The 15606-nt window shown below is 44.1% G+C and overlaps 1 protein-coding gene across 2 annotated transcripts in view; it reads left to right on the forward strand.

Moving 5' to 3' along the window:
* Nucleotides 1-15606, forward strand: part of RAPGEF5 (Rap guanine nucleotide exchange factor 5) — a 430024-nt gene that overhangs the window by 353508 nt on the left and 60910 nt on the right. For both annotated transcript variants that reach the window (XM_068235962.1, XM_068235963.1), the window contains one exon: nucleotides 11465-11543. In XM_068235962.1, the coding sequence (XP_068092063.1) occupies nucleotides 11465-11543 (79 nt within the window). The remainder of the gene's footprint in view (nucleotides 1-11464; nucleotides 11544-15606) is intronic.

A 15606-nucleotide genomic window follows, 5' to 3' on the forward strand; every position in this document is an offset into this window, starting at 1 on the left:
GCACAGATTATGTGTAGGGTTGAGCAAAAATTCTCTTTGGAGATTTCTGCTCATGCCAGAAGTGTAAACATTGTTGGCCAGTGAAAGCCACTAGCTGACATCAAGTAAGCTGAAACAGAGCTGAAATATCAACAAAGGGACTCAAGCTTCAAGACATACATGAAAGGTTGCAGATTTACATGCCGTTCCCTCTCAGCTACTCCACTGACAAATAGTTGGCTCATCAACATAATGAAATAAGGACAATGACTGCAGCATATAGTACAAGGATAAAGGTCTCCTGTCTGATTTATGAGGACGTTCCCGTGTGAAAGTCACATGTCTGCGGTTTTAGCCGTCATTTGGTTCCCGTGGTCCAAGGAAACCTCGACATGTGGCATTTGGGCCTGGTCACATCATCAATAGGCATCATGGGAAAATGCAGATGTTGTTTATAGAAAGTACAGTGCATTCCATATGTTTTCTGGCACTTAAAACCGTGAAAACTATTTACAAATGCTTTACAAATGCAGACAAGTGCTGTATATGCATTCCAGGTGTTTGCATATTATGTCCTTGTAAACTGACTGAGCCCAACACAGACCAACAGGGAGAGCACTGAGAAATCCCTCATACTCTGTATAAAGCTGGGTACACACCCTGCAATTTATACTTCAGATTATATTTCCAGTCAAGAAAAAGATCAGATTGGGCAAAAAATTAAACAGCCTACTGATTGTCAGCTATCGATTCCAGCTCAAAATCTCTTCCTCAATCAGAAGCAGATTGGACATGCTGGAAAATAATGATGGTAATACTGGCTATTGTTCCGTGTGTGTCCTTTTCATCCATTTTTGCATAGAATTATGCACAGGGTTTGAAGTGCATATAATGCCATAGGAAAAGTGCTGGAGGAGAGCGGGGAGATTCAGACCATCTCCGCACACAGCGCAAAGTCCCCGTTATCTGGAACTCAGGCAACAGGAAGTGTCAACTAACAGGCATGCCTGAGGGGATAACAGGGACTGTTCTTGGGGTGGTTTATGGGGGGGGGGGGAGAGACTCAGTAATTATTCTGTTCTACATGGGGGGAGGGGGTTATGCCTTTTTAGTAAGCACATGTATCCAGCATCAGGCGATCCCCGGGCTAAGTATACTGGCTAAGTATACTGCAGTCTCCTATATTTTCAGGGCAATTGGCACACTTCTATGGGCTGTGACTTGCACGCATGCTATTTCATCCTGGGACTTGTAGTCCCACCATCTGCACAGTTTAGCTTGTAGTGATTAGCATTATGGTTTTTTAATTCATTTTTTGCCACATTTTTGATATGTCACAACTTTTTTTGATCTGTCCCCTCCCTCCTTTTTGGACCAGCATTCAGGAAAACTTTGCACACTAATTTATGCACTAGTAGCACTTTCCTATGCGTATGTGGCATTTTGGCGGCAGAGCTTTTTGGCCGGACTGCTGTTGCACAAATTAGGGAGAGGGGGGTGGCTCTAGGCTAAATTCTATTCCCCCTTTGAGTCATCACAACTTGGAGGGAGAAGTCGATTGGGATCCGGATCCCCGAATTACCCGTGCGCTGGGCATGGACTACTAGGCTATAGCTGCACCAAACTTCAGCGCAGGCGCAAAAAGCCCTGCTTTGCTTTTCTGTGCCATTATATGCATAAGGAAGCACTTAATTTCGCTAATTTCTGTACTATGGATTGATCTTGATTGCACGATTCATTTTTTATGTATACTGAAACCCGGATTTCTTAGCCAGGGGGGGTCCCTTCTCGCAATTATCAGACTATATTTATCATCTCTTTTTTTTTTTTATCAGGAACGCTGTGTTTAATGCATTGCAATGTTCATTCATTTTATTGATGTAATATGTTAATGATGCAGGCAGGTGATTGTATCCCTAATTTTTAAGTGTTTTTAATAGCTTATGGTTTTTAACCACTTAGGTCTATCTGAATGGATATATCTGTCCAGATAGCCTGCCCTGCTTCCACTGAGCCGGGCACGCAATCGCGCGCGCAATCGCCGCCTTCCGTTAGCCCGGAGATCAATGAATGGGAACACAGTTCCCATTCATTGATCTAAGTCTCCGTATCAAAGACCGACACCCTCAACGAGACTGCTCCGTCTTTCATAAATCCCCTTTCGCCCCATCAATGCTTTACTTCCACTTGCGTAGTAATACTACGAGTGCGGAAGTAAGCTCCGAGGACATCTTGTGGCCAAATAGTAAAATTACATCTGGAAATAAAAATTTCCAGATAATAATTTTTTTTTACTGTTAAAAATAGTCCCTTACCTCCCATACTCCCAAATAGCTACACCCCAAAAAATGTTTGTAAAAAGAAATTAAAAAAATATATATATATATATATATATATATATATATATATATATATATATATATATATATAAATTAATAAAATAAATAAATAAATAGGTACCTTAGGGACTAAACTTTTCTAATATGTATGTAGTAAGGTATATTACTGTCATTATTTAAATGATGGGCTTGTAATAAGTGATGGCCGCAAAACTGAAAAAATGCACCTTTATTTCCAAATAAAATATCGGCGCCATACATTGTGATAGGGACATAATTTAAATGGTGTAATAACCTAGACAAATTGGCAAATAAAATACATGGGTTTTAATTACGGTAGCATGTATTAATTTCAAACTATAATGGCCAAAATCTGAGAAATAATGATTTTTTTCCATTTATTTCTTAGTCTTCCTGTTAAAATGGATTTAGAATAAAATAATTCTCAGCAAAATGTACCACCCAAAGAAAGCCTAAACAAGATATAGATCATTTCAACGTGATAAGTAGTGATAAAGTTATTGGCAAATGAATGGGAGGTGAAAGTTGCTCGGATGCATAAGGTGAAACAACACTGTAGGCTGAAGTGTTTAAACTTGTGTGGCATTAATCAATTAAATATTGTTGATAAACATAGTGGTACTGTCAATTGGACCATTGTTTCCTTTTTTGGAGGTTTTTCTTTGCATCAAATCTGAATATCTGAAGTAAACATTGTATGGTGTATACCCAACTTAACTGCTTCCTGTCCGCCTAACAAAGGGTGGAGACAGGAACGCGGTTCTCTCAGGTCTCAGCGACGCCACGTGGCGTCATCTCACGAGGAGCGAGATTTGACGGGAGCTCCTGTCAGTAAACACAGCGGGTCCCACCGATCATTCTGCAAGCCAGAGATTGGAGCTGGCAGGCTGTTTTTAAAGGGACTCCGAGCAGTGCAGAAACTATGGAAAGATGCATATCATTTTAAAGCTCTCTTTTTCTCTTTTCAATGATATATAAATTGCCACTCTACGCCTTTTAGTTTTCACTATTTTCCCGATTGAAATTGCAGCGGCCGCAATTTCGATCGCTAAAATAGAGAAAACTAAAATGCGTAGGGGAACGATTTAGGGGTCGTCAGAAAAAGGAGAAAGAGAGCTTTAAAATGATATCCATCTTTCCATAGTTAAATTGTATTACACAGGGCGACTTTTTCCTAAAGTCAGCAGCTCCATTCTGCTGAATGGAGCTGCTTACTTTGAAAAAAAGTCGCCCTGTGTAATACAATGTCTATTTTCTATTTTCGCGATCGAAATCGCGGCCGCGGCAATTTCAATCACGAAAATAGCGAAAACTAAAAGGCGTAGGGCTTATATATCATTGGAAAGAGGAGAAAGAGAGCTTTAAAATGATATGCATCTTTCCATAGTTTCTGCACTGCTCGGAGTCCCTTTAAGTATTTAATGATCATAATGTATATAGCGCTGGTATCTTACACAGCGCTGCACAGAGTATTGTCTTGTCACTTAACTGTCCTTCAGAGGGGCTCACAATCTAATCCCTGCCATAGGCATATGTCTATGTATGATTTGTGTAGTTCTTGTATCATAGTCTAGGGCCAATTAAAGGAGAAGCTAATTAACTAATCTGTATGTATATTTTTAAATAAAATGTTGGTCTTTTTTCATTGAAAAAAAAAAAAAAACTAAAACTAGCAGCAGCAATCAGAGACCACCAAAAAGAAAGCTCTATTTGTGAGACGAAAAGGAGGTAAAATTCATTTAGGTGCGAAGTTGTATGACCGGGGAATAAACTGTTAAAGTTGTGAAGTGCCAAATTGTAACAAGTGGCCTGGTCACTAGGAGGGTATAAACCTCTGGACCTGAAGTGTTTTTTAAAGGGAACCCGAGGTGAGAGAGGTATGGAGGCTGGCATGTTTATTTCCTGGCTGCGCTGCTGATCCTCTGCCTCTAATACTTTAAGCCATAGACGCTGAATAAGCATATGCAAATCAGATGTATATGACAAATCTGAGAAGATTAGCTGCATGCTTGTTTCAGGTGTGTGATTCAGACACTACTGAAGCTAGAATGATTAGCAGGACTGCCAGGCAAATAGTATTGTTTAAAAGGAAATAAGTATGGCATCCTCCATAGCTGTCACACCTTGGGTTCCTTTTAACACACTCACTATCTGTATAGTGGATTTCTTCCCCAACATCCTCACATAGATCCTGGGTTTAGCTACTGCCTGCATTATCACACAGAATAAAATACTGTATTATGACTAAGACCATTGTATTCACATTTTCATCCTATAGGGACATCTTTTTGCAGTGCAGTGCGAATGCTCTTCATCCTTAAACAATGACACTGAAGGGCAAGGTTACACATGTGAAAGGTCTAGCTATAGACATAGGAACAGACGTGTGGCTGTCAATGTTTTATGGAGGTGAAAGACAACATGTAGACTGACACTCCCATGTGTGCAAGCCAGCTATAGAACTGCAAACGTGTATTTTACATAAATCTTTTTTTAATTGGGGCAGGGTGCTGATGCAAAGGGTTCAGTGTCCTCTGCAAAGCACTGTGGAAAACATCTGAGCGCTGTATAAATTACTTAAATTGATTAAATTAACACCAAGAGCTAGAGCAGAACTTCAATGAAAACTGTAAATGGAAAATCCAGAGAGGTGAAGCTACCAGACTCAAAAAGGAATTATAGTGCTGAATATTAGACTGAATTTATTATGGAACGTAAAGAGAAGATGGAAACTGGAGCCCAATAGGATGTCTTATGTAATTCCATCACAGGCTTTTTACAGGTCAGGTTTGAGTTAATACTCTGTGACATGCTACTTAAAAATAATAACAATGATTCTGATGAATATTGAAAGTCCAGTGGTGTGATCTCAGGCTGAGGTGTCTAGGGTAGGAAGCCTACATGAAAATACAATGAGAAGTCCTCTTTGGCATGATCCAGCTAGAACTTCTAGTTTGGTTACTAAAATATTCCTTAAATTGTAGGGATAATATATTAAAGGGGAAGTGTAGACTACTCATCAAGCTCATGGTGAACCAGCATTCATAAGAGGGTGTAAGGGGCTACAAAGGACCAAAAAAGCTCTCTTACTAAAATGTTAAGCAAAACAAAAGTTTGCCTTCTTAAAACAGAAAGTATTTGCTATCATTCAGGTTGGAGTGAGCATATGATGTCTCCCACAATGCATCACTGTTGAATATGCAAATTAAGTGTAGTGATGCTGGGCTTACTAGAAACCTCGCATTGCATGCTGGGCTTACTAGAAACCTCCAATCACAGGCTGGGTTTACTAGCAGCCTCCATTCACAGGCTGGTCTTACTAGAAACCTTCAATCGCATGCTTGATTTACTAGAAACCTCCATTCACAGGCTGGGCTTACCACAAACCTCCAAACACAGTCTGGGTTTACAAGAAACCTTCACTCACAGACTGGGCTTCATACTCCTGGGTTTTTCATTTTTGTTAGTAAATGTAACTGTGCCATTTCTTGGAATTAGCTCCAATCCACAAAGTGGCCATACCAGCCTCACACCATATAAGATCCTCTCCAGAGACTCATCAAAACTGTCACTGCCACGCTAACGGAGCTGATTACAAGCTAATACCAACTTGTGCCACGAGACCGGAACAGGATTACAAGTGCCCAGCCGATATTGCCTGTGTGGCTGAGGGGTGGCCTTATACCCCTGAGGCGCTGATGGGCCAACTAGGCCGCATCCTCCAGTGAGTCTTTTTATATGAGGGGGGGTGCATACACCCCAACCCACATCGCTGTTATAAGTGTGATCTTATTCTACTAGCAACAAAGACTGTACTGTAGAGCGCTAATCCTATATCTACTGACTGTTTTATGCTATAACACTAATAGCAAGGAAGCTCTCTACTTTGTTTAAAGTGTTGGTCCAGCCATTGTTTTATTCATTTATAATTAACTGTATACTGTACAGGGGAGGACTGGCCCAGGGGGACGGGGGGCAATTGCCCCCCGGGCTGCCCAAATCTTAAGTAATTAGGGCCGGCCGCTGCTATACGCAGCGGCCGCAGACATACCACAGGTGACAGGTTCGTAGTGGGGATCGCAACCTCACGCGATATTTCCCGGCAAGTTGAAGTATCCAATCAAAGAAGGGGCTGAGGCGGCTGGCTGTGGTGTGCCCTTGTGCGTGGCTGCGCCTGCGGTGGATGTGAGCGGCACAAGGACACAAATAGCTTAGGTACTCTCCGGCCAGGTGGGTTGACCCTGCTTGACTCTGCCCCCCGCCTGGAGCCATTGCCGCCCGCAACGTGCTGCTGTGCCTGCGGTGTCATCGGAGTGAGCTGTCTCACTCTTCAGCTTTCTGTGCTGGGGGGGCTGGGGGCCTGGAGCTGTGGCTACGAGTGGCTGGCTGGAGGAGTCGGACACAGTCCTCCCCTGTGCTGCTGTGCCTGAGGTGTCATCGGAGTGAGCTGTCTCACTCTTCAGCTTTCTGTGCTGGGGGGGGGGGGGCTGGGGGCCTGGAGCTGCGGCTACGAGTGGCTGGCTGGCTGTCCTGGCTGGAGGAGTCGGACACTCTGGGGGCTGGATGTCGGAGATGCCACCTATAGCTGCTTGCTGCTGTGGAGGAGGAGGAGGTGTAGGACTGAGGAGACAGGAGGATAGAGGAGGTCGGGTCCAGGTTGCCAGAGGAGAAGGTGGTTTTTATAAATTTTGTTTCTGTACTTCTTCTCCCTTCTTGTCACTGAGTTACTCACACTTTGCTGCCTGCCTGCTACTGCTGTCAAATTCAATTCTCTGCCCAGGCCAGTGCCCTCTTGAGTTTTTTTTTGTGTGATAATCATCCCCATTCTGACCCTGGCCTGAGGGGGAACGTTTTTCCTTCTTGTGGTGTGATTGGCGGCAGGGGAGGGGGGAGGCAGGCAGTTAGGCACTGTCAAACAGGTAGTTGGAGGGGGGGGGGGGGGGGTAGGTGTCAGACAAGTAGTTTGTATGGTGGGTGGGCAGGAGTGGGGTTAGGCATCACCAGGTAGGTAGGTTTGTGTGTGTGTGTGTGTGGAGGGGGGTTGTTTAAGGGAGTTATCAGGCATTTTTAATGAAATAAGTGCTACTTACCCGGGCTTCCTCCAGCCCCACGCTCCCAGCATGTCCCTCGCCGCAGCTCTGCAGTCAGCCATTCGCTGCCGCTGCCTCCCAGTCCCCGGCGATGGCACCAGTCCGACCTGGATGTCGGCCTGTACTGCGCCTGTGCGAGCAGCACTGTCAATCACCGCCACGTGGACCGGAGTGTACTGCGCAGGCGCAGTAGTTCTGCGTCTGCACAGTACGCTCTGGTCCATGTGGCGGTGATTGACAGCGCCGCTCGCACAGGCGCATTCGGCCTGACGTCATTGCCGGGGGCTGGGAGGCAGTGAACGGCTGACTGTAGAGCTGCGGCGAGGGACATGCTGGGAGCGTGGGGCTGGAGGAAGACACAGACAGGTAGATTGTGCGGAGAAATGGGGTTAGGCATCAGGTACATAGTGTGTGTGTGTGTGTGTGTGTGTGTGTGTGTGTGTGTGTGTGTGTGTGTGTGTGTGTGTGTGTGTGTGTGTGTGTGTGTGTGTGTGTGTGTGTGTGTGTGTGTCTGTGTGTCTGTGTGTGTGTGTCTATGTGCACACAAGAAAGATATCGCTTTGGGCTGGGGATGCCGTGAAACGGGCCTCTAGTTTGTGTTGTCCCCCTAGGCCAAAAGGTCCCAGTCCTCCCCTGATACTGTACTTGTTTGGTCTGTGAGCGCTTGTTCTTCATTTATATACTGTAAATGAATGTGTAGTAACCTACAATCCCGCTGGATTGTGGACCCCACTGCGGGAGAACAGAGGGGATAGGAAGGACGGCGATAGAGCAAACAGACTACAGGGGCTGGAGGAAGCCCCAGGTAAGTATAAAACCTTATGTTCTCTCTGACTCAGGTTCTTGTTTTAAACCACAGCCTGCACATGGCACCCTCCTGCTTTCTCACTTCCAAAGGCCAATGAGGTCAAAATGATCAGAAGTCCGTATTATATTTCTATAGAATGGATGAATGTATGTTTTTTTTAGTTCACCATTCAATAACCTATACAGCATATAAAATACAGCACTTCTGAGGTCTGCACTGCTCTTGGGTTCCCCATGTATGTTTTGAATTCATTCTCAGTCATTGCATTTATCTTGGATGCAAACGTCTGGGAGCTGGCAAATGATCAGCACATAATGAGATGATGCAGGGCCTGGTTGCAGACAATGAGAGCAGTAACAGGAGATGGGGCAGCACGCAGTAACAGCAGGGAGGGTATTGTAGCTGCCGGCCTTTATCTAGCCTGTACAGGGACAGATCTGTGTTTTTATTGTGCTAAACAACCAGGGATTTGTTTAGTTCCATTTCTGCAAGATGTTGGCTGTTCCGCAGCATTATTAATTCCAGGTTACTTTTATGGTGCTGTAAAATGATTATGGCTGGCGTACAAGTGCCTTTTTTTTCAGTCTGACCTTATTTTATAGCATGGTGGATTGCTTAGAATTCTGCAATTTTTAGGTAAAAAGATAAGTGTATATTATATCAATCTAACATGACTTCGTAATACCGTAAATAATTTATACTGTAGTGCATTACAGATATTGCTCCCCTGATGAGATATGAGGACCCTTGGTTACCTATTGTTTAAGGTGGGAAAAAATAAAAATATATACTTATCTCTATGATCTATAGGTTCTTCAGACCTCTACTGCGCCTCTCCTCCTTTCAGCTGTATGCCTTGTTCATTGCTGGGACCAGTGGGAGCCCTGCGCATGCGCAGTCTATTCCGTGCACCCCCGTGTATCGCCCTCCCGCACGGCTGTGCGCAGCAGCTGTGGCTGAGACTGCCCAGGAAGCTCTCGGCCATGGATGCTGCACACAAATGTGTTGTAGTGAGTTCAGAGAGGACGCATGTGCACCCTGAGGGCCTTTTCATACCGGGACCGTGTGTTGCGGTATTTTTACCACACCACACCGCAGAACAATGAAAGTCTATGGGGACTTTTATACCGACGCGGTACAATGCGACGGAAGTGACATTTTCACCACATGAAGCCTATGTTACCATGTGGTTCTGCATCAACCTGTTAACGCTGTAGTGCTGAAAGGCCCTTGAAGGCATGTGTTTGGCGGTGCACCGCTACCGTCAATCCTCAGTCTGAAACTGGCCTCAAGATCAGACCAAAATTGTAAATGGAGAATACAGAAGCAAGATGGGTGGGAGGCCAGGCATAATATGGAGCCTGGAGGAGTCTGAAGAGCCTATAAATCATAGTCATAAGTATTAAACACGTTTTTTCCTCCTCAGATTTACTTTAAAAACACATCCCCTCCACAGCAGCTTCTATACTATGCACACTGTACACCAGCTCTAATATCTCTGCTGTCTGTCAGCTGCTCCGTGTCTATTCCAGGTGTCTGCAAGCCTTTAATTATTTCTATTTATTTATGTGTAATCTGCATGAGGACCCATTAATGGCCTCTGCATAGCACTACCTGTTCCTGACTGGGCCCAGCAAGCAGGAGGAACAGTCATAAGAACAGGATGGATAGCATAGCGATAGAGCAGTACTGTTCAACTGGTGGCCCGCAGGCCGCATCGGGCCCGCCAGCCCTCCTGCTGCGGCCCCCCTGCTGCCAGCTCCGTGTCTGTGTTGTGCGTCTGATTTTAATCAAAGTTATTGACTCACTCCTTCCTCACACACAGTGAAGAGGAGCAGCACAGGCTGGAGCGGGAGTGCATTGGTTATTAATGCCTCCCACAGTCTGACTGGAGCAGGGAGGCGGGCACTGGCCAGTGATGTCACTGGCGGAAAGCGCGGCTATAGAGCATAAAAGTCATGGGAGGAACCAGTGCACAGCTGGTACAATACTGAGAGGACACAGTGACCGGAGGAGAACTCTTTGTGAATAATAGGTTAAGGGGTTAGCACTCTTGCTTTGAAGAAATTGGATCCCAGGTTTGATTCCCGCCAAAGCACTATCTACATAGAGTTTGTATATTCTCCCTGTTTTTGCATGGGTTCCTTTAAGGCACGCTGGGCTTCCATCATTTCAAAAACCTACTGATAACGGACTTCCCTCTGATTTGACTGTAAACTAGGATAGGGTCATTTGAATATGGTAGAGACATTAGACTGTGAGCTCCTTTGAGGCACAGTTAGTCAAAAATGTCATTGCTTTATAAATGCAATAAAAATAACCCAAGACTTACTTGATACATTCCTAAGTACACTTTTTGAGTTTCATACCTCTGTAACCCTTAATTATTATGTGTGGAGAAAAATACTTTACATACTGTATTTGGGGCCCTTCAGAATGGACTTATCTTTTCATTCTCTTTCTTACACCCACATGTTTAAATGATGATGTATCTGGCCATATTATTTACCTGATCAAGTTGGAATCTATTGTATATGATGAGCAGTAGACATCCCTGCTCTATCTTAGAGTATATGTATATTGAATATTATAATTGATATTATAGTAAATATCTTTTGAAAAATGTAACCTTTTAATTCAGTCCATTAAAACATAATGGATGCAGAAATAAAATAATGTAAATCGGTATTCAGCCAATCAGATAATGAAAATGAGGCGCGGCTCCAATGACCACTGGCGGCTCATGAGCTGAACGGGTACTCAGGATAAATCGCGGGCATCCCTGCTCATTCCACAATTTAAGTTGAATTGATGAGCTGCATCTGTAGGCATATTGTTTCATTGTATGAAGGACACGGTACAAGACGCTGCTTCAGAGTCAATGACAGACTCACGTAAATTATAATTGTCGATAGGAATAGATTATTGCTATCATCATGATGGCAGGGTGATAAATATGTGATACTGTTGTCATCATCATCATGGCTAGGTGATAAATATGTGACACAACTGTTATTAATAGTTGCCTTGCCAAGAACAGACGCCAACCCTGCCAAGCGCAGGAGATCTCCCTGCTGAATAATTCAGAACGTTACGTATAATTCATCCTCTGGGCTCTATATAATGCTCCCTTTGGGGCGTGTACGGGGATACTGTTGAAGTGACAATGACGGTCCTGTGAGACTTGCGCCCTCACCTTGTGACTTTGTGTTTGTGTTTCCCTGCAGATACTCTCCTGGATGACTTCCTTCTCACGTACACGGTCTTCATGACAACAGACGACTTGTGCCAAGCGCTCCTCAGACAATATCCTTAATTAACTGGAACAGTCATGCCCTTGATTCCAGAGAATGAAAAGCAGATGCCTACCATTAAAAGCAAATGACATCTGGTAAATGGCTGCAAGAGATGCACAACTGACACTGTGCACTAGGATGAGTGAGCACCAGATTTGAATGGTCTTGTGAGGCAGATTGTTGATGAATTGGCTTTTTTATAAATGCAGAGAGATCTTTCAATTCATACGTCAAAGCAAGGCATGAATGAAATGCTCAGAAAAGTCTATTTGCAACTGTATTTTTCAACCCAGCTCTACAATCCAGCTTGCTGGTGTGGAGATTGTAATCTCTGCTGTTTGACTAACCTTGGCACTCCAGCTGTGACAAAAATACAAATCCCATCATGCCTCTGCCTCTCCGAGTTATGCTTAGAGCTGTCAGAGTATTACAATGCCTCATGGGACTTGTAGTTCCACCACAGCTAGAGTGCCAATGTTAGCCATCACTGATATAGGGTGACTATCCCAGATCCGGGAACAATGCTCCTAGTGGCAAGCCCAAATGCGCCTATGTAATATTAAAATTACATGACACAGTGGTGCAGCAATCAAAGTGTCAGATTTAGTGCGATCTAACAACAGCGCCTCCTAGCTGCAGCCATTTTTTGCATTTTTCCTATGACGGACTACGTACGACATTGGACCTATGCTGGAACATTTAAGCGTTTTGAAAGCTAGTGGGCCACTTTACTGAGATGCTGTTCCCTTCCTCCAGAAGCAGCAGGAAGGATCCATAAGCAGTCACATGATCTCTTATAGGGAGCAGAGAGTGAGTTCTTGCTTAATTCTATCACTGGAGATAGAGGAAAGCCAAGGCCAATGGGGCAGAGCTACACGTTGAAACCCACATGAAATGGGGCTTCAGGGAGACGTATTACTCCCAGAATGTGCAGGGCCACTAGAACTTGACATCATTAGGTATGTGTCATTTTTTCACTTTATACCAAAGGTACACTTTAAAGGGAATTTGAAGTGAGAGTAATATAGAGGCTGCCATTCTCATTATTTTATAAACCATGCCATTTGCATTGCTGTTATGCTGAGCGTTAGGGTTTCGTTGTGTTTGAGTCGCACACTTGCAACAAGCATGCAGCCAGTGGAGTCAGGCCAGAAGTCAGGCAATCGGCATTGTTTATCAGAGAATGAAATTAGCAGCATCCGTATTCTTGTGATTTCAGGCTCCCTTTAAAGTGGACCTGACCTCTTGCACAGGACAGAAGGAAAACAGAGAAATACACCCTGTATGTATTTTGAGAGTTTAGTCTGTTTAATTCCCCTCATCTGTGACTAATCACAAGTGTAACTTAATCTCTCAGCTGTGTCACATGACTGCCATGGCAGAGATGGCAGATAAGCCCATTTGAAAGCACAGAATGTTAACAATTTGTCTGCTTCCATGTATCAGGAAGTAGAAACTGTGCAGATTTATTTTAGGTCATGTATCAGCTGTAATAAAGAAATTATTTTTGATAAAGGTTATTATTCTGTAGCGTATCTTTAAGAGAAAAGAGGACGCTCTGAATTCAGGTCGGCTTTAAATGGCTTTTCTGCCTAAATATTCTTATAGAAAGTAACGCCTTGTCACTGGAATAGTTTTATGCCAGCTACTCGCAGTTATTATTATTTATTGTATTTATAAAGCTCCAACGTATTTCGCAGCGCAGTTGCTGCAATAAGTGAGTGTTTGCAGTCTGAACAGTCATGATAATAATGATTTGTGCCACATACCAGAGCCTGTTGGTCAGGTGACACATCTGGAAGCTGCACAAGACCAGGTCTTCTCCATATGGTGTGAGTAATGCAGTACTGTCCCCAGTGATTATCTGTCCGTATGTGAAAAAAGGAGAGTAGCAACTTATATTCCACGTCCTCTATAGGCTTCCGTGAGATCTGCGTGGGGAAGAGACATCGTTCATGTGTGCGTGTTGCCTTGGCATTCCCTCCCAATCAATTACTGATGTGAAAATTATTTGGAGTGATTGATTGGCCAATCAGCCTTACGGGAATCTGACCATATGTAGGAGCCCTTAAGCTGAATACCCACCACAAAGACAGCAGAACATGGATCGGGGGATACATGGCGGCAAACGATTGTTCCCTAATCATTTTCCTCAATTGCGGACCATTTGAACAAACGACGGGGCGCAAACGCGATGTGGAAAAATCGTGTTAATTAGCACGGGGGTCAATGGGGATCGGAACGATTGTCCATGATTGGATCTGCCGCGACAATCGTTAAAAGCGAACGATTATCGCGTGTACTCAGCCGTCATTGAAAATCGGTAAACGAACTTTAGTTAAACAATGTTGCATGATATTGCTGAAAAAAAAATTGGTCGGAAAAATTGCATAGTGGGGATGAGCCTTTAGAGGACAGTTTTGTATGCTGCTTTGTGCATTGGGGGTTGTAAAGAATGACAGTAAGCTCTGCTTTCTGCTATACATTAGTGGCTTCAGGTTAGGTATATATTGAGTGGGCATCTCCTCCACTGCCTGGAACTGATCTTTCCTGCACTGCAGCCTGAAGGTCAGAGGAAAAAGCATCATATAAAGGAGCATTAGTGTGCATCAGGCTGTACTGTCATTTCTCCATCATGTGAGGAGCATTAGTGTGCATCAGGCTGTACTGTCATTTCTCCATCCTCCCGAGCCACATTGCAGAGATGCTTTCAGAATCAGGACATGCCTGAGACTGCGGCCTCACCATGAGGTGTGAAAGCTGTGCTATTCCATGCATACCACTGAGCGCACCTTGATCATGATGATCTACTGAGGAGGAGGGGGGGGGGGGGGGTGAGATGGCCAGCGATGAAGAGCACGCATGGAACTCCACACATCTCCCTTTATGACAGGTCGATGATTAATTGTTTTCCTCTTTCTGCTTGGAGGGTTTTAGTGCATTCCAGTGTTCGCCCACATGCCATGTTCATGTAGTGACTTCTGAGAGGTGGAGTGCTGCAGGGCAGAGAAAACGCTAATCCCAGCAATACGCATATTACCAGATCAAACGCAGCACTGCAAACAGCTCTCGGAAAATCATGTTACCTGAAGACAGTTAAATATCAGCAATTAAAACATGTCTGTTCCGGCACTATCATGTCTCAGGACAGCCACGTAACATGCCTTGAAATGAGATCAGTCTCTTCCATGGAGAGGAGGGAGCAGGGATGGTTCTACCATTTACTCTCGCAGCCCGCAGAGTGGATATATACCACATCCTGCACTCATCTGGGATGGTGAATGATGCTTTACATGCCGCCTCTCATTATTGTTTATTTTTAGTCTTAAAGGACCACTATTGTGAAAAAGTGTAAAATAAATGTAAACACATATAAATAAGAAGTACATTTCTTGCAGAGTAAAATGAGCCATAAATTACCTCTCTCCTATGTTCATGTCACTTACAGCAAGTAGTAGAAATCTGACATTACCGCCAGGTTTTGGGCTAGTCCATCTCTCCACAGGGGATTCTCAGCATGGCCTTTATTCTTTATAAAGACACTCCCTGAAAAAGATACATACAAAGATGCTGGCCAGCCTCCCGGGATCGGTTGAAAAGGGCGCCCGAGCTGCCTGTATGAAAAGGGCGCCGCCATAGACATCAATGTTATTTCTGGAAATATGGGCTACAAGGTGTAGAAAAGGGCACCCGAGTTTTGATATAGGCTACAAGTGGGCTCCCCTTTGTAGCCCATATTTTTTCGGCTACAAGCGGGCTCCCCTTTGTAGCCCGTATTTTTTTCGGCTTAAAGGTTTTCGGCTACAGTAAGGTACCCCTTTGTAGCCCATATTATTGCCTTTTTTTCTAGCCTAAGTTTTTATATGGGCTACAAGCGCTGGAAGCCTAATTATTTCATTCCTCCACTATCCATGGCGGCCTGGAGGGGGAATAGTAATTAACACGGCCCGGAGTTTTTTTGTAGCCGAAGTTTTTATATGTGCTACACCAAGCGTCTTTTTTTGAAGCCGAAGTTTATATGGGCTACACCAGGCGCCTTTTTTGTAGCCGAAGTTGGTATAAATGGGCTCCAC

Source organism: Hyperolius riggenbachi, chromosome 5, assembly GCF_040937935.1.
Source record: "Hyperolius riggenbachi isolate aHypRig1 chromosome 5, aHypRig1.pri, whole genome shotgun sequence".
NCBI classification, from domain to species: Eukaryota; Metazoa; Chordata; class Amphibia; order Anura; family Hyperoliidae; genus Hyperolius; species Hyperolius riggenbachi.